We start from the raw sequence: 25,784 nt of genomic DNA, 5'->3' as shown, positions 1-25,784 counted from the left end.
TTGATCGGAATGGAACCTGTGACCCTTCAGTCTGCGGGCCGATGCTCCAACCACTGAGCCAAACTGGCTAGGCTGCATTTTAATTCTAACAGGAAATTGCAAATCTTTATTTTTAAAATCTGACCTCTCTTTTTCTTTGACTTTATTTCCCACAGTATTTTTGTTTTCAGCATCTGTGAAAGATATGAGGGTGAAAATTAATCTATGTGGTTATTTGGTCAACTGAGTCACCCTACGGGATTTATTGACAGCCCACCGCAGGCACAGTTCTAGGTCCCCTGTCTAACGAGCATTTACTCCATACCTATTGTGCTAAGCATTTGAGATACAGAGAAAGAGTAAAATATACTACCTGTCCTCCACAACAGCAACAATAGGTGGGAAATCAAATTCCCAGGGCGTTGGCTTGTGACCTGTCTTCGAGGTTCTCAGGGAAAACTTCCTTGGGATAATGTTGGCATTAAACTGTTAATGACACCAAAACTGTATGTGGCTTAAATGCTGAGAGTGAAATATGGCCCCTCCTGCCTTTGACGGTGGGAACAGTTTGAAAATGTTTGCCACACAGAGATCTTCACTCCCTGGATTAGAACCCTTGGCCTGTGTTTGCTCATTACACAAGTCCTCTGGATCTGCTTCTCCCGAGCATTGAAAACATGCCAACCTGGTGTCGTGTGCAAAACAAGCTTGTGTATTCAGCAACTACAACCTCGTGAGCAGAGTCACTATCACCCACTCTGCGTTAGGGGAGCCAACGTCCCGCTGCCTGCAGCGATGGACATGGAGAAGGTCAACTCCATGGACTTCGGAGAATTTGTGGATGTGTTTGGGAATGTCATTGAGAGATGTCCTCTGATTGCAGCTGCTGTTTGGTCCCAGCGCCCATTCTCTGACTTGGAAGATTTAGAAAAGCACTTTTCTGCCTTTATTGATGCACTGCCACAGTCAGGTAAGGCTTCATAGACCGGGGGATTCTCCACAAGGGGCTTCAACTGTTCTTACCAAAACATGGTTAGATCTGTTTAGTTGGTTATAATTGATATATTTATTTAGCTAGTTTTAGTGTAAGGGTCACTAAGTTTCCTTAAAATTAGTAAATGGGAGTCAAACACTTGCAAGGTGTTAGGCCAAAAGTCAGATGAAAGAATGTATGTTGGCTCAGGTAAAGTGGCTGTTAAATATTAAAGTTCTGAGGTCATGAGGAAGAGGATGGGCCTCACAGAGGCTCGGAGGCTGAAGGTCAGGCTGCGGGCCTACCCTCTTTCAGCTGAATGTGCTCACTCTGGGAATGTCCTGAATGCAGGAGAGAAGACAGGTCGATATCAGACTATCTCAGGAGCTCAGGGGAAAGAGCAAATGGCTGACATTTTTATCAGAAAGGGCCAGTTTGGACTGGATTGCTGAGGAAAGTAAACTCATTCAAATCAGCTTCTCCCGGAGGGAAGTAAAGGAGAAAAGACAAAAATCTGAATGAATTCCTCTGGAGAAAGGGAAAGAAATTGTTGATTTCCACTGGGTAGGGAGAGAAAGGAGGCACTTCAGGGTGTAGGATTAAATGCTAAGGTTTAGGCAAACCCCAAGTGACAGCCTCACAGGGATTTAGAAGCCAAGGGGGCCGTCTTGATACTCTTCAGAGAGGCCAACACCTCTTTGGGGTCTGATGAGCATAAGCATCAGGTGCCTTAACTGGGCGTTCAGGTCATCCCCAGTGCCAGGTCTGCCTACCAAAAGTGGCCCCCCCAGGCCACTCGCATTCCACACAGGGCTCCATGCCAGCGAGCCGGTTCTTACCCAGTTAAAGTTTGAGAATAGGTGGAGATAGTTTTGGCCCCAAGGCCTCTAATCATTCACTTTACCAGATAAAACTGCGTGCCCAGGAGCTGAAGGGCGGGGAGGGGGGCACGGGCTGCCTTCACAGGGGCCCTTCCACAGAGATCTGGGCCGGGAGGCAGAACTCATGCTCTCCTCTCTTCCGTGATGAGGCCAACACACAGAGTAGTCAGGGTGAGTCCCTGGGCTTTGACATCTGTGTAGTAATTTCTCATTGTCAGATGAACAGCTCCCAAGTAAGAAACTCATTTTAATTCAGTTTAAGCACGTCCAGGAAGAGTGGAGGGCAGTGTTACAAAATCAAACTGACAGAAATGTGGGGGCCATGTTGACTCCCATTTCTCAGGGCCTCTCCAAAGCTGAGCTCTCCCCTCCACCACTGGGCTCAGGCCTTAGGGGAGCTGATGGACACTGGAGCCTTCTGACTGATGGACCCCAGGAACAGCCAGCCCAGAGCCTGCAGAGCAAGCTGGAAAAAGCAAGGGGCCTTGGGAGCCCATGTTCAAAACATCTGGCAGGAAAATGGACGAGGCCAAATACAAGTCTTCTAAGCCAGAGGGGAAATGATTTTTAAAGGGTGTGATTGCCTTAGGAATGACATTTTTTTTTTTTCTATCAGGAAAGGAAAAAGAAAAAGGGGGAGGAAAATCCCATCACCTGTCTCAATACAGAGGTGGTAGGGCTGGGGAATGAATGTATTGAGAGAGAAAGCTATGATAGCATAAATAATTGCAATCTATTATTCATTGGCTTCAACAGTTATTCAACATTTGTTTGGAGTTTGCTCTGTACCAGGAGCTTAGACAATGCAATAAAAATCCCCCTATTTCTGTCTTCTTTTCCACCAGCAGTCACCCCAATCATCTTGACCAGAAGCTCTAGTGAAGGTTAGTTAGGTCTAGTTAAGGTATCTCTCTGCTGGTGGAGCCTGCTTCTCAACCCTATCCTGGTGTCCACGCTTCTCTGGGTCAGGCAGCTGGGAGCAGAACCTCAATGCAGTCTGGGTGGCTACTGCATATCTAATCACCTTAATGACATCAGAGAGGTGGTATTAGCAAAGGAATAATAATAACAATAGTTAAAAGGTATTCAACCCTTACTATCAGTGTGTTTCAGGCACTTTTCCAAACACTTAGCATTTGTTAACTCATTTGAACCTCATACTAATCATATAAAACAAATATTATTGTTATTGTCCCCATTTTAAAGAGGAGAAAACTGAAATGAGGAGATTAAGTAACTTGATCAAGTATACATAGCTAGAAAGTGGCAGAACTGGGGTCTAAACCCTGATAGTCAACCCAGCAGGCTTAGAAAGATTTTCCAGAGAATCAGAAATAAAGTCTAGAAACAGTTTCTAGGAATTTTATTCATTTGTTTATTAACGTGTTCAATTAACATAAATTCTTGATGTCACAGATCCCATTTTAGTTGTTTAAATAATCAAATAAAATGGGTTTACTGCATAGTCTAGTTTTATTCCTTGAATAGTAAGGAACAAACTGGGTGTATGTCTTTATGTCCTAAAACTAAAAGAAAGTTTAATATTTTTCCCTCACCCAAGGATATGCTTTTTATTGATTTTAGAGAGAGGAAGGGGGAGAGGGAGAGAAACAGTGATCATTTGCCTCCTACTTGCACAGCAACTGGGCATCGAACCTGCAACCTGGGTATGTGTGCCCTGACCGTGAATCAAATCCACCACCTTTTGGTGTACAGGACTATGCTCCATCCAACTGGGCCACACCGGCCAGCACTAAAAGGGACTTTAAAGAGATGTGCAGGCTCTGGTGATCTTCCTGGTCAAACATTTGTTTTTAATGATCTAAGAAAATTCTACTATTAGCAGGAAACTGAAAATCTTGTTTCTTGAGTAAAGCAAGGTTGACAATAATCCATAAATATTGTTAGCCAGTAGGTGGCAGTCCAGGATTAATAATTGGCTCCAGCAATAATAGGCTAAGTATCTTTTCAAGCCAATCTCTGGATTTCCAGGAGAGGGGAATAGCAATAGTAAAGGAAAAAGGTTGAAACTCTCTCTCTCTCTCTCTCTCTCTCTCTCTCTCTCTCTCTCTCTCTCACACACACACACACACAGCCAATAATGAACCAGTTCACTATTGATTTGTGTTAAAAATCAAAGAGCAATAAAACAGTCATAATAGAGCAATAAAACAGTTATAATTGTGCATCTCTGTGGAATTTCAGAATCGAAATTTGGCATAATTCATTATTTAATACTCACTTCAAAACATAGTTTTTGAATTAGTAGAACTACATACCAACAAATCCCTTGAATGTAGGCTAGATGGTAGATGAGACTATTAAAGAGATGAGACTGTCAAAGAAAATACTTTAAAAACTCTTTCCCAAGAGTGAAGTATTAGTCAATAAACACTTACAGAGTGGCCCTGACTGGTTAGTTCAGTTGGTTAGAGGGTCATCCTGATTTGCCAAGGTTGTGGGTTCGATCCCCGGTCAGGGCACATATAAGAATCAACTAATAAATGCATAAATAAGAGGAATAACAATCAATGTTTCTCTCTCTCTCTCCCTCTCCCTTCCTTCCTCTAGTGCTCTCTAAAATCAATGAACAAGGCCTAGCCAGTTTGGCTCAGTGGATAGAGCGTCGGCCTGTGGACCAAAGGGTCCCAGGTTCTATTCCAGTCAAGGGCACGTATCTTGGTTGCAATCTCCTCTCTGGCCCAGTGCCTGGACAGGGCTCATGCAGGAGGCAACCAATCAATGTGTTTCTCTTACATCTATGTTTCTCTCTATCTTTCCCTGTCTCTTCTACTTTCCCTAAAAGTCAATGGAAAAATATTCTCGGGTGAGGACACACACACACACACACACACACACTAAAATCAATGAATAAAAAGTAAAAAACTTATTGAGTGCCCATCATGCCCCAGGAATTGTCCCAGGCACTGGGAATAGGAACAGTGACCAAGACAAGTCCCTGCCTCAATGAGTTTACATTCTAGTGAAGAGAGATAGAATTAGCATCCTATATAATAAAAGCCTAATATGCTAAGTGTCCAACCGTTCGACCGTTCGACCAGTTGCTATGATGTGCACTGACCACCAGGGGGCAGATGCTCCTATCGGTAGGTTAGCTTGCTGCTGGGGTCCAGCCAATCGGGACTGGGTGAGATGGGCTGGACATGCCCTGGAGCCCTCCCGCAGTCCCTCCCCAGCCTCTAAAACATTTCTTCTAATTAATTTCCTTTCAGTGTGCCCGAATCTGTGCACCAGGCCTCTAGTAAATAAATAAGATCATATCAGATTCTAAAACTTATTAGAAAATATGTACCATTGTAGAAAATACATAATAAAAGAGCTCTTTCTTAAGAAATTATATTTGAGTTTAAAACCAAAAGATGAGAAGTAGTCAAATATATAGGAGATCACTCTAAGAAAAGGAACCTGAGAGTTTTGGCACTTGGGGGGCACAGAAAGACCAAGGTGGTTGAAGAGCAGTGAGGAGTGGAGGAATATGAGGAAAGAGAGGTCATGTGGAGGGATTGCTGTAGTAATAAAAGTGAGAGGTGATAGTTCTTTGGATGAGGACTGAAGGAGGGGAGATGGAGATATATGGCTGGATTCTCAAAATAGATTTTAGAATTAGAGCCAACAGGTTTTTTGGATTTGTTGGGGGAAGGCAGGTCAAAAACTAAGAGAAATTAAGTAAAACTCCTAAGTTTTTAGTATGAGCAACATGGTGGGTGGTGACACTGTTTTCTACAATGAAGAAGACTTAAGAATTGAGAGGACAGGATGGAGAATGGGAGTTTAAGTCTGAGATGCCTGATAATCACCTGGATAAAAATACAGGTGTTCAGGTGAACCATAACAAAGGTACTCAGTGGAAAGCTGAGGGCGAGGCTAAATCTGGGTGTCATCAAAGACTTGATGGCATTTCAAGCCATGGGATTAGGTGAGCACGCTTAGTGAATCATTGTAAATATAGAAGGGAGGAAATGTGAGTCCTGGGTACTTCAGTGTTAGTAACCTGGCCGAGCAAGAACCACGGGTGGAAGTAGGCTAGTGATGGTAATCTTTCAAGAAGGAGAGAGGGCCAACGTGGGAAATACTGCCAAAGAGGTTTTGGGAAAAGAGAACAGCACTGGTCATGGGCTTGGGCAAGATGTCCATCATCTGTGCCCTTGGTGAATGCAGACTGGTTGGTGGGTGGTAAAGTGAACCTGGAATGGGAGGTGAAGAAGTGGACATACTACATAGAAAGCTCCTTTGAGTTGTTGTAAAAAGGAGCAGAGACACAGGGAGAATCTAGAGGACATCAGGGACTCAATAAAGGGATTTAACTTTGTTTATGGGACAAGTGATTCTAAGGCATGTTTGTGTGTTGATGATAAGGCAGCGAGTTGAAGGAAGAGAAATTGATGTTTGAAATGGCAGTCTTTGAGATGGAAAAAGGGGCTGGCTTCAAGAACACCACTGGAGAGGTTGATCTTCAACAGAAAGAACAGATGATCCATTGTACCAAGAGGGAGCACACACTAGCTGGCACAGATGTAGGAACACGGGTAGATTAGAAAGGGGTTTTAAGCCAATTGCCTGCTCTTCAGTGGCCACTATTGCCTGCCCTGTCTTCTCCTATTGGGACAAAGAGTGTCAGCTCTTTGTTCCAATAGGAATTCTTCTAGATGCAAAGATTTCATGACTTGTGGCAGCAGCAACAATACATATCCACACCTACATCTCTACATGTGACATGCCAGTGGCATAGGCAGTAGAAAGACTAAAGAGCAGGCAACATTGAAATGGCCCTGAGAACCACTTTGGCGTTCCAGGTGGGAGGACCTGCAGGACTGAGGCAGGGAGGTGGGAAGCCCCAGCCCCAGCCCCAGCCCCTCTGGGGTTTAACGCCAGGGCTGGGAGTTCTTACAGGGTGCAGCATTGGAAAGGGTACTGAAGATTTGGTACAAGCCCGGGGTCTGGATCAGAGCCATCTTGGGCAGCAGTAAAGGGCCCAGTGGTTTGGGGCAATAAAGACAAGACTGGACATCAGTTTCTATTTCTTGCAGCTAAGGTGTGTGTGTGTGTGTGTGTGTGTGTGTGTGTGTGTGTGTGTGTGTGTGTGTGTGTAAGTTCCAGTTTATTTTTTAGTCTCTTTTCTTCTTCTCTTTGCTCTGCCTCTTTTCTCAGCCTCCTTTCTCTCCCCCTGCAAACAGTGGAAAGAAAACACATGCTTAATCCTAGGCAAACATTAACCCTAGGCACTATTTTTGAGAGAGAAGACAAACCCAGGAGAATGAGAAGAGAGGAGCAAGGGCAGAAGGAAAGAGGCATGTGGGGTGGTTGCGGGACGGCGAGGGGAGTCCCTTGGGGGAGGAGTAAGGGGACAGGCCCTGCCCCCACACCCGGGCCCCCTACTGTCCCCAAGCTTGAGCGGGGCTGGGCCTGGGAGAGTAAGAAATAGGGGGAAGGGAAGCGGAGAGACCTGGGGTCCGGTGAGAGGACTAGGGATCAGTCCCCTCCACTGGAGGCTGCTTTGAAAATCTGAATATGCAAGGAGGGAATATGGGGCTGGGCGGGTCCTGCCAGGTGGGAACCTGCAGAGCAGCCCAGGACTCACAGTTCCCCCCACCTCAGCCTAGTCCTCTGTGGGTCCTCGGGCTGGGTGAATGCACAGCGGATCCAGCAGCTGCGTGGCACAGCCAGCCCTGACTCAGGGCTAGGAGGTCACCAGGTAGGGAATTTAACCTGTACATTTTCACATCGCCTGGATGGGTGGGATGCAGGAAGCAGGAAAGAACCACCTCCTGTTTGCAGGACCTGAGGGACGGAGCCCTTGAGAGTAGTGGTACAGAGGTGGGATTATTGGTGACATGGGTTTCGTTTTAAACTCCCCTTAACCTTGTAGAGGCAGCTAGTGCCTCCAAAATGTCCATGATTTGGAGTTCAGGTGTGATCAGCTACTGGCTAAGTGACCTTGGGGAGGTCACCTAACCCTTTCTGAGCCTCCATTGAATCCTCTCTTAAGTGCATATGTTCCCCCACAGTTCTCCCCACCACTCAGGGCTGGTGTCATCTGGCGTTCGATGGCGTAATCACAATCATACTTTAATTGGGCAGAAATTATAAAGTTTGAGTAAAGAAATGAAATGTTTACATCACAATGAAGAAAGGTCTTTAAATTTTTATTGATTGACGAGAGAGAGAGAGAGAGAGAGAGAGAGAGAGAGAGAGAGAGAGATCTGTTGTTCCAGTTAGTTTTGCATTCATTGGTTGATTCTTGTCTGTGCCTTGACTGGGCCTGAGTCTGGGGATAATGCTCTAACCAACTGAGCTACTCAGCCGGGATGAAGGAGGGTTTATATGATCCCCCTTTCCAAAAGAACCCCCTGCCTATTCCTAGCACCAGAGTCAGTGCTTCCAGCTGCACCTCAGTCAGTTACCCAGAGTTTCCTGTGACTGAGAAGAGTGGCAGTTGGATGTTTGCTGGCATTAGGCACTGTGTTTTAGTCGGATGAGTTGTCTCTAATCCTTACAACTACTCAGCAAATTTGGCGGCACTACCTTCATTGTACAGATCACCGCTTCCTCTCACCATATTGGAAACCGCGCCCAGACTTGAGAGTTCCAATTCTCTCTGTAGAGCTAAGTGGAAAGACTGGCCAGGGCTCAAGAAAACCCCTGTATTAGGACTTAAACGCCTAGGAATCACACGGGGGGGGGGGGGGGGCGTCCCCATTTGAGGCCTAGGTGATTATGAGAAGCTGTCTCTCAAGAAAACCCTGTACTCTGCAGTGTGTTTGGGATCTATTGTTGGAAAAGGGGAATGAACCTCAGACAGGACGGATGGTGAGTGGGTGCTGTTTTTCTAAAAGGAGGAAAGCTGCTTTCATTCACAGGGCTGTGGAATTCCGGCTGGAAATTTATTTTTCCCAGTTAATCACCTGCAGGGCTCGTTGGATGCCAGATTCCAGTAGGGCCACAAAATTCTGGGCATTTATTTGCCACGCCCCATGGATGTTACCCCTGGGGACCCTCCCCGTCCTCCTTTGGGACGGAACGAACCCTACCCCTCGGCCTTAGCAGGAAGTCCTCAGGCCCTTCGCCCCGCCCTCTTCAACATCAAAGCCCCCCTGAGAGCAAAGGACTTTGAAAAGATACGAAATGCTCGGGCCTCTTATCGTGTCCCTGCTCCCTCCCGAGCAAGTCATAAATTCCGAGTCCCGGCGGCCTCACCTCCTCCACTCTTCTTGCCCCAAGGTCTCAAAGGACAAATTTGTCGCTTCCCGCCCCGCTCCTGGGTCCTGGCCGAGGCTAAAGGGAGCGGGGACGGAGGGGCGCAAGATTCGGGACCTGTTTGTGGGGCTGGTGCGCTGGACGCCCCTGCTCCTCCAGGACACTCCTTTTTGCCCCTCACCCTCTCCCGGGAACCTGGACCCCCTCCCGGAGCCTCTTCGGGGCGGGGCCGGCGGTAGTCTCGTCCGCCCGGTCGGGCCTCCCGTGACGCGCTCCCGCCGCGGGTCTGTGCTTCTCCGCAGGCCAGGAGGGCATCCTGCGCTGCCACCCGGACCTGGCGGGCCGCGAGCTGCAGCGGGGCACGCTCACGGCCGAGTCGCAGCGAGAGCAGAGCCGCGCGGGCCTGACGAGCCTGGGCCTGGAAGAGCGGCTCCGGCTGGCTGAGCTCAACGCCCGGTACCGAGCGCGCTTCGGCTTCCCCTTCGTGCTGGCCGCGCGCCTCAGCGACCGGGAGGCCGTGCCCCGCGAGCTGGAGCGCCGGCTGCACCGCCCGCCCGCGCAGGAGCTGCGCGCCGCCCTGGGCGAGGTGAAGAAGATCGGCCGCCTGCGGCTCGCCGACCTCCTCGGCACCGACCCCTCCCGGCTGTAGCGCCCGGGGACCGCGGCCCTGCCGGGTGCGCCCTACGCCGGAGGCTGGCGCGGGCCCGGACCCGGGTCCACACGCGCGCACAAAGGAGAGGAGAATTGAGGCGATCACACGAATAATGAGCCCTTTTGTTCACCCCGCCACCACACGCGCACGCTTTGCCAAAATAGCCACATAGCATCGCGCTTTGTCCCGTTCATCTACCCGTGCAGCCCGTGGACACCACCAGCTTGAGTGGCTTCCAAAGCGCTTATCCAGCTTTGGCTGCCCACCCTCTCCCGCTAAGCGGAGTTGTCCAGCAAAACTGACGGGAAAGAAATCTTTATTCTACAGCGGCTTGTCTGTCTGTCTGTTTTCCCCTCCCTTCACTTGCGGCGCAGACATTTCCGTGTGGGCGGAAGCGGCATTCTCACGCTGGGGCACCTACAGGAGCCGCTGCGGGGAAAGCGAGCGCTGGTCTCCGTCTTGGGCGCCAGGGACGTCGCGAGCGGGGACGGTGGGCAGGAGAGAGCCCCGCGCGGGGCAGGCGCCCCGTGGGGCCAGCGGAGTGGCGGCTGAAGTCGCTCAGAGGAGGGGGTGGGAGTGGGGCATCTCCGAGCTGGACAGGCCTGTAGGTCAGGGGGGGAGGCTTGCCATCTCTCGGAAGGTGGGCTCCTTAGAACGTCAGACTGCCTAGGAGACACAGTCGTTTAAAAAAATTAACAATAAAAAATCAATAATTTAATAGCACTCATCGAACGGAGCTGGATATTGTGCCCCCCCCCCCGGGGTGAAGGTGGGACGCCATAGTGCTGATAAAGCGGGCAATGGGAGAACATTGGTGCCCACAGACATCCTTTTGGCAGGGGAGGGGAGGAGGGCGGCTTGGCTGAGTGTGTCAGCCGTGGGGATCAGTGCCCCGGCGGACTGGGCGGCTCCCTGCACCGGTGGCCGGAATGTCCACTCATTCAGGCTCTCCCCCTGCTCTCCTCCCTCCCTCCCTCACACACACACACACACACACACACACACACACACACACACACACACACACGGGAAGGTCTAACAGACTCCAACAAACACTGCTTCGGTTTCTGGGTTTCTGTGGGCAGAGGAGAAGCTAGCCGTGTGTATCCTCTCCGTGAGGGCGGAGCCGGCCCTTTTAAAGCCAAGAGCCCCCCTCAGTGACCAACTGGTCTGGGTTAGCAGCAGCAGCAACAGCAGCAAGAAAACCCGTTTCCTTGCAAAGTGGTGTGGCTGCGCCCTTGGTTGGGGCTGAATTCAACAGAAAGAAGCCACTGGGAGTTAAAATTCCCTGTTAGTGGTAAGGGCGAAGGCGTCTGTGGGCCGGGTCTGTGCCAGGCGCCTTTTCCGGCTGTTGGAAGGCCGGCCCGGTGCACACCACAGAGGCACTCAGTGACTCAGTTTCTGTGCTCTGGGCCCAGCGGCGGCGATGGGGGAGCCCTTGGGCTCAGGGCGCTCCCAAGCCCGGGGAACTTGGGGGCTTTCCTGGGGACGCACAAGAAACCTGCATCTCAGGAAACAAGTGCCACAGGCTGGGCCGGACGCTCGGAATGATGCACTAGATCCAAGGCACTGTGTCCAAGGCTGGCTGAGGCCAGCTCCTCGATAACTGGGCCCCAAATGCAGAGTCTGGGCTCCTTCTGTAAACGTGCCCACCCTAAGATAGGGAGACCTCCCCAGAGCTGAGATTGCCAGTGGTGTTTTCAGAGGAGTGTAGATATGATCTGGGCCTCTCCGGCACGGCCATGTGTCTCCAATTTCACAGTTACATTTCAAGGGTTCAAAGCTTGTGGGGGAATTGTTTATTTCTGCAGGAGGGGATACACGTGGGGAAAGCCGCTGGACCCGCCCCTTCAAAGGAGCTGGTGGTTTAGGGGAGGGAGAGCTGGCTGAGTGGTGCCTCTTTCAAAAGATGCCAGAGCCTTTACAGCCCGGAGGGCGGACACAGGTCCGGGCGCCGGCGGGGAGGGCCCGGCCCAGCCGCTGGTGGCTCCTGCTTTCTTCCCCGGCAGGAGCAGGGCCAGAGGCCACTCCTCGCGCGGGCAGGTCGCCTGTGGCTGCCGAGTCTGGCAGGGGGCTTTTCTCCAGCCACGGTTTGGCTCAAACCGTGACGCGCCCCGGGGTTCTGCGGGCCGCAGCCTGGCGGGGACAGTTCCTGGTTTCCGCGCTCTGGTGCGCAGGATGCGGGGAATGGACCGACGGCAGGGCCAGGGGCTGGGACCCCCGCCTGCGCACCAGCCCTGGCGGCGCGGGTGGCCAGGGCACGCGTAGTTGCGTGTTGGGGGCGCCGAAGTGGTTGGTAGACGCCAGGGCGAATAAGAATACGTTACTTACCAGTTCGTTACAAAAGCAGGACGGCAACGCAGCGGCCAGGAGCTGTTTTCAGTTTCTGGAAGCCTTCAGCCCCTCCATGCACACGCCCTTCTGAGTGGGCCCCCTCACCGTGTGCGAGCCCAGCCCGCGCGTGGTGCGTGCTCTGAGTGAAGGGACCCGACAGCCCCCCGCTAGGAAATTCCGGGCCCAGCCGAGCTCGGCTTTCACGCGAACTGCGTAACCGGGAACCTGAATGGGGGCTCCTTTCCTTACCGGAGCGGGGAGGCTTTTTGTGCCTAAATGCTGTCCACCGACACTGATGCGGGAAGCAGAGAAGGAGGGGAAGACAACCCCATTTCTTTTCATAACCATTAACTCGTTTTACATGGGACACATTTCTGAGAGCAGCCACAGGATATCAGCTTTTATTAAAAAATAAAGAGCTCTTTTCAGAAGTGGGACAAAAATGGATGGATGTCTTCTTTGGAAATTGGAGAGAAATCTGGGATAGAATTTGTGGAAAATTCACCATCCAATAAACGAATAACCCGCAGTTAGCAGGTGCCTGTGAAAGGGAGAGTCTGAAATGTCCCAAAGCAGAAAGGGATCGTCCTGGTGCCGGTTGGAGTGGGGCTGGGTGGGGAGTTGGGGTCCCGCAGTCATGGGAGGCACTGTTTCCAGGGTGGCACCAGCAGCTTTAGGAATAATTAACACATGCACAGGATTAGAAGTCATAAATTATGAAAATTCTGCGGCACACCAAAAATATGCTATCCTTTTTGCTGATTTGGCAAAAAAAAAGTATAATTTAGATTCATTCACACCAGGAGACTATTGTTGTGTTGGCTGTTGTCATTTTTTAATTTGATAATCTCAGGGAAACAAGCTTTTAGTCAGGTATTGCATGTTTCAAAAACTCCTGCGGCACACCGGGCGGCACGGATAGCAGCTCATCAGTTTTAGCGACTGGAATAGCTAGACTCTTGGTAACGTCACCTAACCCTAACCGTTCTGGGCCTCTGGTTTCTCCTTGTAGGATGGGGGGACTGCACGGACAATACGCCCCTCTCCTCTTTAGGGCGAGTAGTTCCCATGGGCCCCGTGGCTCTGGAGAGCGGAACCTTTCCTTGCTCCCCCTCTTCAGGTCCCATAAAGCCGACTGTGTAGGGCTTCCTAGGAACATATTTTCATACGATAAACAAAGGTCACCTTAAGCACGAGGCGCTGGGGAGTGAACAAATGGTAACTGAAGGCTCGGTGATAACCTCTAGCTGCTGCTGGCCTGCGAGTCCAGGGCTCCCAGCATCAAGGGTTTTCCTCTGCGGTGAGACCCAAGTCCCTCCCTCTTGGGGCTTTAAATCGTTCTCTTGCATGAAGGGGGGGGTGGGTGCGGAGTAATGGGGGAATAAGGGCACATATGTAATACCTTAATCAATAAAGAAATTTTAAAAAAGTAAAAATAAATAAACAAACAAATCGTTCTCTTGTGCCCATCCATCACACAGAATTAGAGAGCATTACACAATATGCACACCGTGTCCACAGACTGATTTCAGCAGGAAGGGGGGAAATGGGTCACCCCCCCATTTACTCACATAACGTTCACCCAGTGAGCAACACCAGATTTCTGCCCCCAGATTCTGCCCCCTCTCCTGGGGCTCTTTATTTTCCCAGACCTCCTGGCTTTCAGAATGTAACTTGACTAGAAGAGCAGGGAAAGGTATTGCTTGCCTTGGTTCAGAGCGCTTGGAGAGGGCTAGGCAGCTGTTTTCTCCTCTGTCTGGCACACTGGTCCCTGAGTCCACGCGGCCTCCCACAAATTCAGGAACTTTTGCTCAGGCAGAGAGGACCAGACACTCAGTTTGACTCTGCTGGGCAGGGACAAAGCTGCTCCTGGGCAGCTTTGGCCAGCTGGGGTCCCTCCCTGCGTTTTGGGATGAACACATTGGGCTCCATGTGGCCTGATGGGGCCAAGCAGGCGGTGGATGCTGGGGAGACCCCACAGAGAGGACGCTGTGATCCATTTTTTTCCCAGTGAGGTTAGCTGAGTGGGCTGTGGCAGGCCAGGGTGGAGAAGTTGGGGTCAAACCAGCCATTATTGAGCCTTCATGTGTGTGTGTGTGTGTGTGTGTGTGTGTGTGTGTGTGTGTGAGAGAGAGAGAGAGAGAGAGAGAGAGAGTGTGTGTGTGTGTGTGTGTGTGTGTGTGTGTGTGTGTGTGTGTGTTGGGGGGTGTTGCTGTTTGAATGCAATGGCTGAGGAACTCCCTAAACTCCAGTGAAGTAGAGATTGAGTCATTTTCCCAACAGCAATATAGATTGCCAAGCTGAAAACTTTATCTGACATTTTCTTCCTTCTTACTCGTCTTTAATTATCCTGGGAACTCAGGCCAAGGCAGGGTGAGAGTTTCCTGTGCAGGGGTGGAGAGGGAGTCAGGAAGGGTGCATTATTTGGATGATTTTCTTGACCTTCAAAGGGATTTAGACAGTAGACTTGCATGGGAAGGTGGGTAGAGAGGGCCTGCCCTGTCTGGGTTACCAGGGTCACAGCCTCCCCAGTTTCCAGGAGCCACAAATATGGGGGAAAGCAGGGTCCCCCAAGGTGGAGCAAACACTTGGGACCTTTGAGCAGGGAGGGAGCCCTGTCAATGATCTGTGGATTCAAGGAGTGTCTCATCTGCTTAGAGAAGCCACCCGCCCCTTCCGGCACCTCCTGCTTCCCATCCCCCTCCGCACCCCTGCCCTTGCCACCGGGTGGAAGCCTGGAAGCCTGGAAGCCCCGACCTTCTCTGAGGAATGTGGAATGGCCTCCACACCGTCAGGAACAAAGAGAAGCCCCTGTGATAACTGAGCTGTGACCGCCTATGCAGTCTTCCTGACACTATTTACCTGGGTGATTCCTCTCACCCTCTCTTGAAAAGCCTGATATAGCTCTGGCTCCACGGGGCCACCACAGCTACAGCCCCAGTCCAAGTCCAGCTCCAAGCTTCCCAAATAAGTTGGCCTCGTCCAGAGTGATGTGCTGAAGGCTTCTCTGGCGAGGCAGCCGGGGGAGACCAGAGGCACCGGCTGGAAAGGAGCCTTGAGCAGCAAGGTTGGGATGACCTTGCGAGGTGCTTCTCAGCTCAGGCCAAAAGGCTCTGAGAAAACTGTCAAGCACCTTGGGTCTAGAACTACTGAGAAAGCACTGATTGGGGCCCTAATGCAGATGGCACCCTTCATTCTCCCAGGGCCACACACCTGCACCCAGAGGCTGGGGGAGCGCCCCCCCCCCACATCCGTAGGAGGTCTCGGAATAGGCACCCAACAATGACCTGCTAGAGGCTAAGCCATCAGGATAAAGAGATCCAGGCCCTCTTCCCATCAGCCACCTCCACCCCTCTCCGGTTGCTCCCACCGCCTTGCCCCTGCAGCACCCAAAGGGAGGACAGCCTGAACATGAGGGGGCACATCCACTCGGAGGAGCTGGTCCCAGACATCCCTATTGGCTTTCCCCTCACCCAACAGCCCAGACCCCAAGCTCCTGGGCGGGGTCATGCTGCTACTATGGACCTTTTTTTTTCCAGGAAGGAAATGAATTGGTTTTCACAAGCATTTCCTTTCTCCGAACCCCAAATGAGTGTCAGGCTTCCCTGCAGTCCGGCCAGTTCTGGGCCTGGCATGACCCCTGGGGCCAGAGCAACTCAGGCCACCCCCAAAGCATCTGGGTGGGCAGGCCAGAGCCCTTTCCCTGGTGCAGAGCACAGAGACACAGCTGGAAAACCAGGACAATTAGCCAGTGGCTTGCAGCCGGGCCATAAAAATGCAGGAAGTGGCCACCACAGGGCGGAGGGGACGGCTGTCCCCAATAAAGTGATTGTTACAAAGAATGCTCACATTCCGAAGACACAGGCTCAAGCCTGGGCCTCCGCTGACTTTCAGAGCTTGAGGCCTGGGAGGGGGTGCGGGACGGAAGGAGGGACTGTGTCTCCAGGAAGAGGAGGAAGATGTTTACTAGATCAAAAGTGCGCAGTGCCCATCACTTAACCTCTCACATTCCTGGCCCATCGGGACTGCAGGCACCCTTTCACACGCACACCCCATTCAATGATTTGAGTTTTGTAATGGGGCTTGCAATGTATTTTCTATTTATTTTCTGGAGAGGTCCGATGACTCTCAGCTGGCTGGGCCAGGCTCAGGGGTTCCAGATAGATGACCTACTCAGGTCTCCCACCTCTTGAGTGCTCAGCTTGCTGCACCCCCCACCTCCAATGTTAACCTTCTTCCTTAGGAAACAACAAGGAGCGGAGAGACTAGCAAGCAGGAGATCCCGAGGCCCTGGACCTCTTTGGGCCTGGCATCTCTGCACCCTGCAGCTTGGTGGATGTCATCTGTAAAACGAAGAGCATGGCAACACCAGCTTTGTTCCGGATCTAGGGAGAAGTAAGGATCAGGGGAGAGAAAAGACATTAGAGCAAACAACAACAACAACAACAAAGACATTGGAAAGGGCTCCAGAGATGACTAGATGAAGTGACAAATACCAGAAAGCACTTGACAAGGAGCATCAAGTGCAGACCTGGAGGAGAGCAGCCAGCACCCTGCTGGTTCCAGAGCCACCCAGTCAGCCTGCCCAGCCCAGCTGGCCCTGTGACTCCCAGCCTGGCACCGCCATCTGGATTCAGAGAGAAGGCAGACAGTCACCTCAGGCCCACTCCCTATAGTTGCTAAACCGAGAGAAATGCGTGTGCAGTAACCAGATCACCTTGGCCTAGACCCCTCCAGGTGCAGACCCCCAGCCAGGCCTTCAGCATAGGTCCCCACAGCCCACACTCCCAGCCCCTGGGTCCTTGGACACAATGCTTCAAAAACCAAGGGACATCCTTTCTCAACTCTCCCCCAGCCGGAGCTTTGCAGGGGCAGTCATTAGCAATGGGTCAGAGCTGAAAAACCATTTTCTTCCAAGAATGGTTTATCTACTTTGTAAAGTGCTTTTAGGATCTAGGTACACAATAGCAGACACTCTAGGCTCCCCTTTCCTTGATTTTTAACCACGTGTGTAAGTATAATAAATACATAAGTGTAGCTCGTGGAATTTTCACGAACACACGGTGTAACCAGTACTTCACTCTAGCAACCCCCTCCTGCTCCATCACTGTCCTCCACCAGCTTGATTTCTAACTTGGTTTGTAGCTAGGACTTTTGAGTCTTAAGTGTAATTTCTCAAAATTAATTGCTTTAAATTAAATCCCAAATGTTCGATGAACGGGAGATGCAGCCCACAGCTCGGGTCATAATTTATCTCATGCGGAGGAGGAACGGTTTCCTTGGGGGGGGCGAAATAAATGATCAGCGGTGACAGTTGTTGGGGGCTTACAGTCGTTCTGGCCGTGGCTCAAAGAGGGAAGGGACCTGCGCATCTCTACTTTCTCCGCTCTTCGCCTCCTGGTTAGGTTAGGCACGCTGTCATCAAAGCAATGGCTTCCCTTTTCTCTGAGAATAGAAGGAGCATCTTGAACTCCCCTTTTCTGCAAATGCATAAACACGGCCCTTTAGCCCCCAAGTTCAGATTCCCATCAAGACAGCTCTCCCCCCCCCCCTCTCTTTTGCAAGTTTCTTGATTTCATGCTTTGAACCTGTGATTGGAGGTTAAAGTGCACCGGTTGGAAGGAGGAAGCTCTTAACAATAAAGGTTTGAATATTTAGCTGTGATAGAGTCGCCGCCTCCTCGAGAGCTGCCCCCCACCCCTTATCTTTTAAAATGCAAATCATATTTTGGGGGCTGTGCGCAGGGTGCGCGCTGCGCCTCGAAGTCTCCGGCCATTGGTGTCTGTCATTGCTAATAGGGTCCGGTCAACACTCGTTAATCACGTAAGGCCTTTGGCCCCAGGCTCCGCACGCCAGCCAGTGGCGAGTCTTCCCCGCCTCTGCAGCCCGGTGGGAAGGAGGTGGGAGGAAAGAGGAAGAAAGGGAGGAGGGAGGGTGGAGACAGGCCAGTGGGAGGGACCGCCTTAGAGGCAGAAGCGCCGCGAGGAGCCAGCGGAGCACCGCGGGCCGGGGCGCAGCCACCCTCGGCTCCCGGCGTCCCCGGGCTCTTTCCCCTTCGCTCCCCGCGGCAGCCCCCAGCGTCCGTCCCCAGGCAGCATGGTGAGGTTGGCTGTCGGGCCTTCGCCACCATGTACGTGAGCTACCTCCTGGACAAGGACGTGAGCATGTACCCCAGCTCCGTGCGCCACTCTGGCGGCCTCAACCTGGCCCCGCAGAACTTCGTCAGCCCCCCCCAGTACCCGGACTACGGCGGCTACCATGTGGCCGCGGCGGCCGCGGCGGCCGCGAACTTGGACAATGCGCAGTCCCCGGGGCCGTCCTGGCCCGCAGCCTACGGCGCCCCACTCCGCGAGGACTGGAACGGCTACGCGCCGGGGGGCGCCGCGGTGGCAGCCAACGCGGTGGCGCACGGCCTCAACGGGGGCTCGCCGGCCGCCGCCATGGGCTACAGCAGCCCCACCGACTACCACCCGCACCATCACCCGCACCACCATCCGCACCACCCGCCCGCTGCGCCCTCCTGTGCTTCGGGATTGCTGCAGACTCTCAACCCTGGTCCTCCCGGGCCCGCCGCCGCCGCTGCCACCGAGCAGCTGTCCCCCGGCGGCCAGCGGCGGAACCTGTGCGAGTGGATGCGGAAGCCGGCGCAGCCGTCCCTCGGAAGCCAAGGTGAGCGCGGCGCGAGGGCGCCCTGGGGGGTGCGGACCGGCACCGGCTGCGGGGCGGGCCGCGTGTCCTGTGCGCACCCGGGGGTCGGGGGTTGTCGGGGGCTCCGCGCCAGGAAGGAGGGTCGGGGTGACAACATCAGGCAGCCCCGGCCCTCGGGGCTCCCCTAGCTCCAGCGCCTCGGCTGGAGGGGGTCGGGAGTGGATATTTTGTTTCACACCCCGGCTCAGTGGCTCCGTTTCGGGTAGGGGAGAAGCCCGGCTGTGCCCTGGAGTCGCGTCCTTCCCACTTGCTGCCTCCGCTCGCCCTCCGTGCGCAGCTTCCAGTCACCTGGAGGAGGGAGTCTCCAGCTCTGCCGGCGGGACTCTGACCCTCTCTCTCCACACCCTCCTTCCGCATCTGACTGCCCAGGAAGAGAGGTGGCCTGGGGGCCAAGCGGGCGCCCTGTGGGTCCAGGTCTAGCCTTTCGCGGCTAACTCAAGGGATCGGAGCTGCAGCAAGTCGGGAGAGGTTCTGTGTCTGGAAAGGAGGTGTTGATTCTAGGAACTAAGGTGAAGGGGGCGCGCCCTGGTCTTTGAACTTTTGATCTGCAAAAGGGTTATTTCAGCCTGAAGCAGGAGGGCAAGCAACCGCAGGAGGGAGGAGAAGCTGTGGTGCGGATTTAGTCTCCGCTCCAGGCAGGAATCGTTTGGTCATTTTTTCCGAATCAAGAGTCTAGGGGTGTGCGTGTGTGTGTGTGCGTGTGCGTGTGTGTGTGTGTGTGTGTGAGTGTGTGTGCGCGCGTGTGTGTTCCAGATGCTTGCTCAGGAGCTGTTCCTGCACAGGTTCTAGGTTTGCGGACGGTGGGACTCATCGGTTCCAGGTCTGCACTTACAGTGTCTGGGAGCGTGTTGGGGAGAGTTCTGTTGGCATCTCCTTTTTATTCCATGAGATCTCCCCAGCCCTCTGCACTTCCGCCTTTTTCTCGTCCCTCCTTTCTGCCTCAGCCGGGCCGCAAGCAGGTTACGGTCACTTCGCAGAAGTTTATAGCCAATTACAGCCTGTAAATCAGAGCAGCCGCTGGGGGCTGTCTCCGGGCATCGGTTTCTGTGTCACTGGGCACATGCCAGGATGGTTCGGTGGGAAATGTGACCGCCCAGGGAGAAGGCCACAGGACCAGCCTGGAGGCTTGGTTCCTTCCCCTGGAGGGGGCGCCCTGGTCGGAACAGAGTGCGCACCCAAAGGCTTTTTTTACAGAGCCTGCCAGGGGCGCCACAGGCGGGGCCCCGACGGCCCGAGGGGGGACCTTTGGCGGGTCCCGGGGGAGCCCAGAGCGGAGGGAGAGGGAGGGGAGACACAGGAGCCCGGGCCGAGGGGTCAGCAGATGAGAGGCCGCTGTGAAGTCCCGCGCCGAGGTGGTAAGGCCGCCGCGGGCGCCGGGCGCCCTTGTGATGTTAATGTGGGGAGGCCGCGGCCCGCGGGCCGGAGCCCGGCTCCTCTGCTGAGCGTCATCTGTCAAGGGGCGAGGGGGTGGTCCTGGGCCCGGCCCGCTTTGATATACACCTCCCCAGCCTTGCCATTGTCTCTTTTAGGGCCCGGAAAGAGGGTGGTGACTTTCGCAGTCAATAATGAATTCTGGCAAGTCCCTCTCATCTCTCCCCTCTTCCAGTGCCCGCCTTAGTTCCCAGGGGGTGCGGGGCGCCTCCAAGGCCCTTGGGCGCGGGCCGCAGGGCGCCACGGGGCCTGGTCGCCGCGTTTACCCGGCCCGGCCCGGGTATTCAGCACCCGAGCACCTCCAGGCAGGCTGGTGTCTCTCCTGGGGAGTTGGGCTCGGAGAACCCCTTTGCACCCCGCTCCCCAGCCCCGGAGGTGTGTTTTGTAGCTCCAACCTGACTTCAGTGCCAGCCGCGCCTCTGCTCTCTGCCTAACCTCGCCTGTTCCTCAGTTTCCTCATCTGTGCAAAGGGGCGACTACCTGTGAGGCGGTAACGCGTGGGAATGCGCCCGCCTCTCGCAGGCCCGGAGATGTGTTAGTTCTCTCCACTCTTTTCGGAGGCGCGGGGTCGGGGCCGCTGCTCCCATTCAAATGCGCCTGCCGGGCGGTGTTTATGTTAATGCGCCTGGCGGGGAGGGGGATGAAAGCGGGGGCCGCCATTTGCTCAGTAGTGGTAATTCAAACAGAATGCGGTTGTTATTAAGGCATTGAAAGGGCTTTTCTTTGATAAGATCGCCTTGTCCGGCATTGTTTGCGACTGTGTTCCGCTTTCAGCAGCTTAGGGGAGCTCCCTCTGATCCGGCCTGTATCTTCCCAGGGAGCTTTTGTTGTGGTTTGCAAAGGGTTTTACCTGAACAAAGTCGGCCTGCGGGGCATTAAACACCTCGGAGTAGCTCCCAGACCTTTTAGATCTTTCGGTCGGACTGGGCACTGGGCAACTGAACCAGTTCTGCTTCCAGAAGACCCCGGCCTGGCCAGGGCTCTGCCGAGGGTTGACCCAGGACGGGACAGACGCGGTGGAGACACCAGGCTCTGGTCTGCTCCAACTGCGGAGGCGCCGTTTGCCAAGGCTCTTCCGTAAAACAGTCAATCCGGGGGTTAATATGTTGACTTACCCAGTGAGTACAGACCCCTGGTCGGGATAACTCTGCAGGGTTTGCGGCAGATGTAAATGGGGAATTGAAGAACAGAGTGGAAAATGCCAAACCGGGTTTCACCGGGTATATATATATATTGTCCCCAGTGGGCGGGGCTTTCTGCTTGCCAGACCCCAGCTCAGAATTCCTGCAGAGGGGCCTAGTGCTGGGAGGTGGTCCTGGTGACTTGAGGAAACCAGTGCATCCTCACAATCCCAGCTGTTTTAGGTGGGCTTTCATCTCTGGTTGGCCTGAAAATCTGAATATTCCTGGGACTCTGTCCTGTTCTCTTTCCCTCTGGGCCTAGCCAGCTCCACCTCATATTTGGTACACCAAAATGGTGGCTGGCTTCTGCTTTCTTCTGTGTGTAGAGGTTTTAGTTTTTAGTTTTTAAAAACCACTTAACTCCCAGGTTGGTTTAGTTGCCCTGCAGAGTCCCCGCCCCCTGCCCCCAGGGCTCTCTGTTGGGGAGGGTCTTGTCAGACTGACAGGACAACCCCTGGCCCCCCTGGGTGGTGAGGAAGAGAAATGGCCCTTGGATTAGAGAGGTTTGTCATTACCCATGACTGATGGGCCTTGTAGTTCTCAGCTCTGACTTCTTTTTCCTCCAGTGAAAACCAGGACGAAAGACAAATACCGGGTCGTGTACACGGACCATCAGCGGCTGGAGCTGGAGAAGGAGTTTCACTACAGTCGTTACATCACCATCCGGAGGAAAGCCGAGCTGGCCGCCACCCTGGGGCTGTCCGAGAGGCAGGTGCGAACTGCCCTTCTCTCTCCTGACCTGGTCACTGCCTGAGGGAAGGGGGTTGTTCCTGTGGGGGATTTAGAAGCCAGGCTGCTGAATCCACCCAGTTTTGTGGGCAGGGTAAAGTAGCAGGATGGAAAGCATTTTCCTTCTGAATGCTAAAAAAAAAAAAAAAAAAAAAAAAAGGCTCCTTCTACCTGTGGTCTTTTGGGATGATGTTGAATATTTCTTTTTCTATTTGTTTGGGGGGAGGGAGATGGTGTCTGGGAGATGTAAGGAAAAAAACAACCCCACAGTATTGGTTTAATTCAGAATTCTAGCACTGTGCCTGCCCATAAAAACTAGAGGGGTGAGACTTGGCTCACAAACTCTGTATATAGTCTAGAAAAAAACAGGCCACAGTCGCAGCCAGGAAGCCCACATTAAATCTCATTCTCCGCCCCAAGGTGAAGACTATTACTTTTTAATTTAGCTTCGAGAGGCTAAAGGTCGTCATCTGAAGTCCATCTAGCCCTGGCTTCCTCTTGCTTGTTCCAGAAAGGGCCTGTGGTTTCTGTTTTTCTTGGGTCTGAGGCTCTGAGCTTTTCCAGTAAAGCTGTAGATAAAGGTTCCTTTGGAAAGAAACCTGGGGGGGGGGGGGCGGTGAAGGTATGTGTGTGGGTGAGGCCCTTCTCTCAGGATGCTGAGTTGGGCGTGAGAGGGGCTCCCTGGGCAGTTGGGGAGATTTCCCAAGGAAGGCCGAGGTAGGGTTTGGGGGTCCTTCCTGAAGAGAGGGCGCTTCTTTAGTTAGAGAGGGAGGTACTGATCCAAGTGCGGACACCAGTTCTCCACCCCTCTCCCCCTCACATTCTCTTCTTCACCACCCTCTGTTTTCCCCACCTGTCCATTTCCAGGTTAAAATTTGGTTTCAGAACCGCAGAGCGAAGGAAAGGAAAATCAACAAGAAGAAGTTGCAGCAGCAGCAGCAGCCTCCACCACCTACAGCCCAGCCTCCCCAGCCACAGCCGGGTCCTCTGAGAAGTGTCCCGGAGCCCCTGAGTCCTGTGTCTTCCCTGCAAGGCTCTGTGCCAGGTTCTGTCCCTGGGGTTCTGGGGCCCACTGGTGGGGTGTTGAACCCCACTGTCACCCAGTGACCCACAGTGGCCTGCAGCAGCAGAGCAATTCCAGGCTGAGCCATGAGGAGCATGGACTCTGCTCGAATCCTCAGGAGAGACCCCTCCCCTCCCACCCACAAATGCACACCAACTTATCCAGCTCTCAGAGGAAACATGGGGCCAGGAGCAAATACAAGTGGGGTCGAAGGCCTCAAGGAAGACACTGTCCCAGATTTTGACTTTTTTTGGTCTGACTCTTTCTGCCAGCGAGGAGACGGAAATACGACCACTGGGACTGCACGTGATACTGGCAGAAGCATTGTCCGGACCGGCTAAACAGACCAGGCTTTCAGCCCCTCCTCTCTAGTTCTTTACCTCCAAAATCTGCAGGAGGCACCTCTGGTTGGAGCTGAGGGGAGAGAGGGACTCAGGGGAATGCCAGTGGGTGCAGCCAAGGTGGCTACTGCCTACTCACGGTCATCCAAGGACCAGCTGGCCCCTCCAGCCTCAAGGGCAGGCAAGGTTTACACTGCAGAAGTCAGAGGCAGCTAAGATAGAAACCTGAACCGACCACAGACTGCAGAACCCCCAGGTCTTTGTCTTTTTTCTCTTCCCTCTCCAGACCAGGAAAGGCTTGGCTGGTGTTTGTGTGGTGGATGGTGTGAGGGTGGTTGGGGGACTCCAGGCCTGATGGGGGCCCGGGGACTGGGCCTTGTTTAGAAAGCCTGTCACCAGAGCTCCTCTGGGCTGAATGTATGTCAGTGCTATAAATGCCAGAGCAGACCTGGACTTCCTGTCCTTTTCACAATCTTGGGACTGATGAAGAAAGGGAGTTGTTGTTGCTGCTGTTTGAGTTGTTGGTCTGTGTAACATCCAAGCCAGTCTTAAAAAGCCTCTGGATCCGTGGGGAGAGAAGTGATATGGTGAAGGGAAGTGGGGGTATTTGAACACAGTTGAATTTTTTCTATAAAGAAAAAAAAAGAGATAAACGAGCTTTTCAGATGTCAGATTCTGTATTTATTGTCTTCAGATTTTTGTCAAGAGTCATTATTATTATTTTTTAAAAGAAAGGAACATCTTCTCTACTTGCCAAGGAGAATTAGCATACTCAGGGAGAGGGTGGGGAAGGTTATCTGGACAACCTCATTTTACCCCAGAGTGTTAGAAGCCGGAGAGAGCAGGTTCTGAGACCTTCCCTGCCCCCAAGCTTGAGCCCAGCCTAGATTGTGAAACTCGTGGTTCTCCTGGGGGTGCCTCTGGGCAAAATGCACATCTGAACGGGCCGCTGCTTCCTAGCTGCGGTGAGTTTTGGGGGGCTGGGCCTCAGAGAGCCCCTCATAGCATCTCATCACATGCACACCAAGGCAATTGCAAACATTCCCTTCACCAGTGATTCCCTTCTTCTTAGGAATGCCCCCCCAATCCAGCCAGTTAAACGTGAGCATTTAGAAAAAAAGGTTTATTTTCTGTTTTCCCAAGGAATATTGCCATGAATACAGTTTGTGAATCGTTGGGCATTGACAGGAGCCCTTTCTGCCACCCCCCCTTGCCCTGTCCTGCGCAGCTTCATCCCCACCCCCACCCCCCCCACCCCCACCCCCCCGCCATACCACCTGCCCCATAAACAAGAATTCAAGCACCAGTATGAGAAGATCCTTTTAGCGACGGTTGCTTGTTATCCGGCTGATTCGCTGGGGACCTGGCTGCTGTTCTTGAGGTTCCTGGTCCTAGGAGCCGCCGAGCTGGGCACTCTGCGCACGGCTTCGCCCTCCGTTTCGGTCTTCTCCGGAGTCCCTGGAGCCCTGCTCAGAGCCTCCGAGGAAGGAGGAGGTGCCGCAGGGCTGGGGAGGACGAGCGGAGCTGCGAGGCCTAAGTCCCCCCGCAGCACCTCCCCAATTCCGCGTTCTTTCCGGGGGGCGCACTCGCTCCGGGCTGGGGAAGGGGCTCTGGTGGCCGAGCCTGGAGCTGGGGGCGCAGTGCCTGGCCGCCTCGCCCACGGGAGAAGCCGAGTTGGGGTCCGCTGAGCAGGGGATCCCCGGGCCCCAGCGTGTGGAGGCGCCGAGAGGGGAGCCCAGCGCCCGCGCGGACTGTGCCCCTCGCCCCCCGCCCCCTCCCCTTCCCGCCGCCGCCGCGGTTGCTATGCGTTGCTGTGAAACGCCCGTCAATAAACCCTGTTTGGAGTGGAGCGAGAGCCCAAGGGTTGTTTGTTCAGTGGTTAGAGGTTCAAAAGTCGGCCTTGTCCCGCGGCCGGCGATTACGGCTCTTCCCCTTCCCGGCCGGGTCTCCGGCTCCAACGCCGGCGCTGGTCCGCCCGCGCCTGGCGCTTCCGGGCGAGGAGGGCGCTCGGCTGCTCCCAGCGCCGGGACCCGCTCGGGCCGCCAGCCGCCCACGGTCCCCAGGCCACGGACAAGGCAAGAAACGCGCGCCCGCCCGCTCCGACGCCAGGACGGCTCCTTGGGAGCAAGCCCGGAGCACGGGGCAGGGCGCGAGTGCGCAGAGCCGCTGGGGAGGCTCAGCCAGGTCGGTGCCGGGACGCAGGGGCTTCTATTTGACAGGACGGCTTCCGGGTGCGGGCGCCCCCGAGCGTGGCCGGCAGGGGGTCCCCGGAATCCCTCGGCCGTCTGGCACCCCGC

At 53.8% G+C, this 25,784-nt stretch overlaps 2 protein-coding genes across 3 annotated transcripts; both read left to right on the top strand.

The window, feature by feature from the left end:
- Positions 1-744: 744 nt before the first annotated feature.
- Positions 745-9,959, top strand: URAD (ureidoimidazoline (2-oxo-4-hydroxy-4-carboxy-5-) decarboxylase). The gene is made up of 2 exons (XM_079775942.1): positions 745-949; positions 9,351-9,959. The coding sequence occupies exons 1-2, from the start codon at positions 775-777 to the stop codon at positions 9,695-9,697; spliced, it is 522 nt and encodes a 173-aa protein (XP_079632068.1). The 5' UTR covers positions 745-774; the 3' UTR covers positions 9,698-9,959.
- An 8,038-nt stretch (positions 9,960-17,997) lies between these two features.
- Positions 17,998-25,569, top strand: CDX2 (caudal type homeobox 2). 2 transcript variants are annotated; one of them, XM_079775412.1, is made up of 3 exons: positions 17,998-18,703; positions 21,921-22,062; positions 22,951-25,569. In XM_079775412.1, exons 1-3 carry the CDS (start codon positions 18,163-18,165, stop codon positions 23,072-23,074), a joined length of 807 nt encoding a protein of 268 aa, XP_079631538.1. In that variant the 5' UTR covers positions 17,998-18,162; the 3' UTR covers positions 23,075-25,569. The 2 variants fall into 2 exon arrangements, with proteins under 2 accessions (XP_079631538.1, XP_079631537.1); XM_079775411.1 differs by having other exon boundaries at positions 21,921-22,066; positions 22,951-25,563.
- Positions 25,570-25,784: the final 215 nt, after the last annotated feature.

Source organism: Cnephaeus nilssonii, assembly GCF_951640355.1.
Source record: "Cnephaeus nilssonii genome assembly, chromosome: 6".
In the NCBI taxonomy this organism is placed as follows: domain Eukaryota; kingdom Metazoa; phylum Chordata; class Mammalia; order Chiroptera; family Vespertilionidae; genus Cnephaeus; species Cnephaeus nilssonii.
The sequence above is the reverse complement of the archived record's forward strand: the minus strand, read 5'-3'. Positions and strand labels throughout refer to the sequence as shown.

Bases quoted from the DNA above. Each gene is read 5' to 3' on its own strand.
- URAD (XM_079775942.1), top strand. From the start codon at position 775: ATGGACATGGAGAAGGTCAACTCCATGGACTTCGGAGAATTTGTGGAT. The intron at 950-9,350 runs GTAAGGCTTCAT...GCTTCTCCGCAG, and splicing joins TGATGCACTGCCACAGTCAG to GCCAGGAGGGCATCCTGCGC.
- CDX2 (XM_079775411.1), top strand. From the start codon at position 18,163: ATGTACGTGAGCTACCTCCTGGACAAGGACGTGAGCATGTACCCCAGC. The intron at 18,704-21,920 runs GTGAGCGCGGCG...TTTTTCCTCCAG, and splicing joins GCCGTCCCTCGGAAGCCAAG to TGAAAACCAGGACGAAAGAC. The intron at 22,067-22,950 runs GTGCGAACTGCC...GTCCATTTCCAG, and splicing joins TGGGGCTGTCCGAGAGGCAG to GTTAAAATTTGGTTTCAGAA.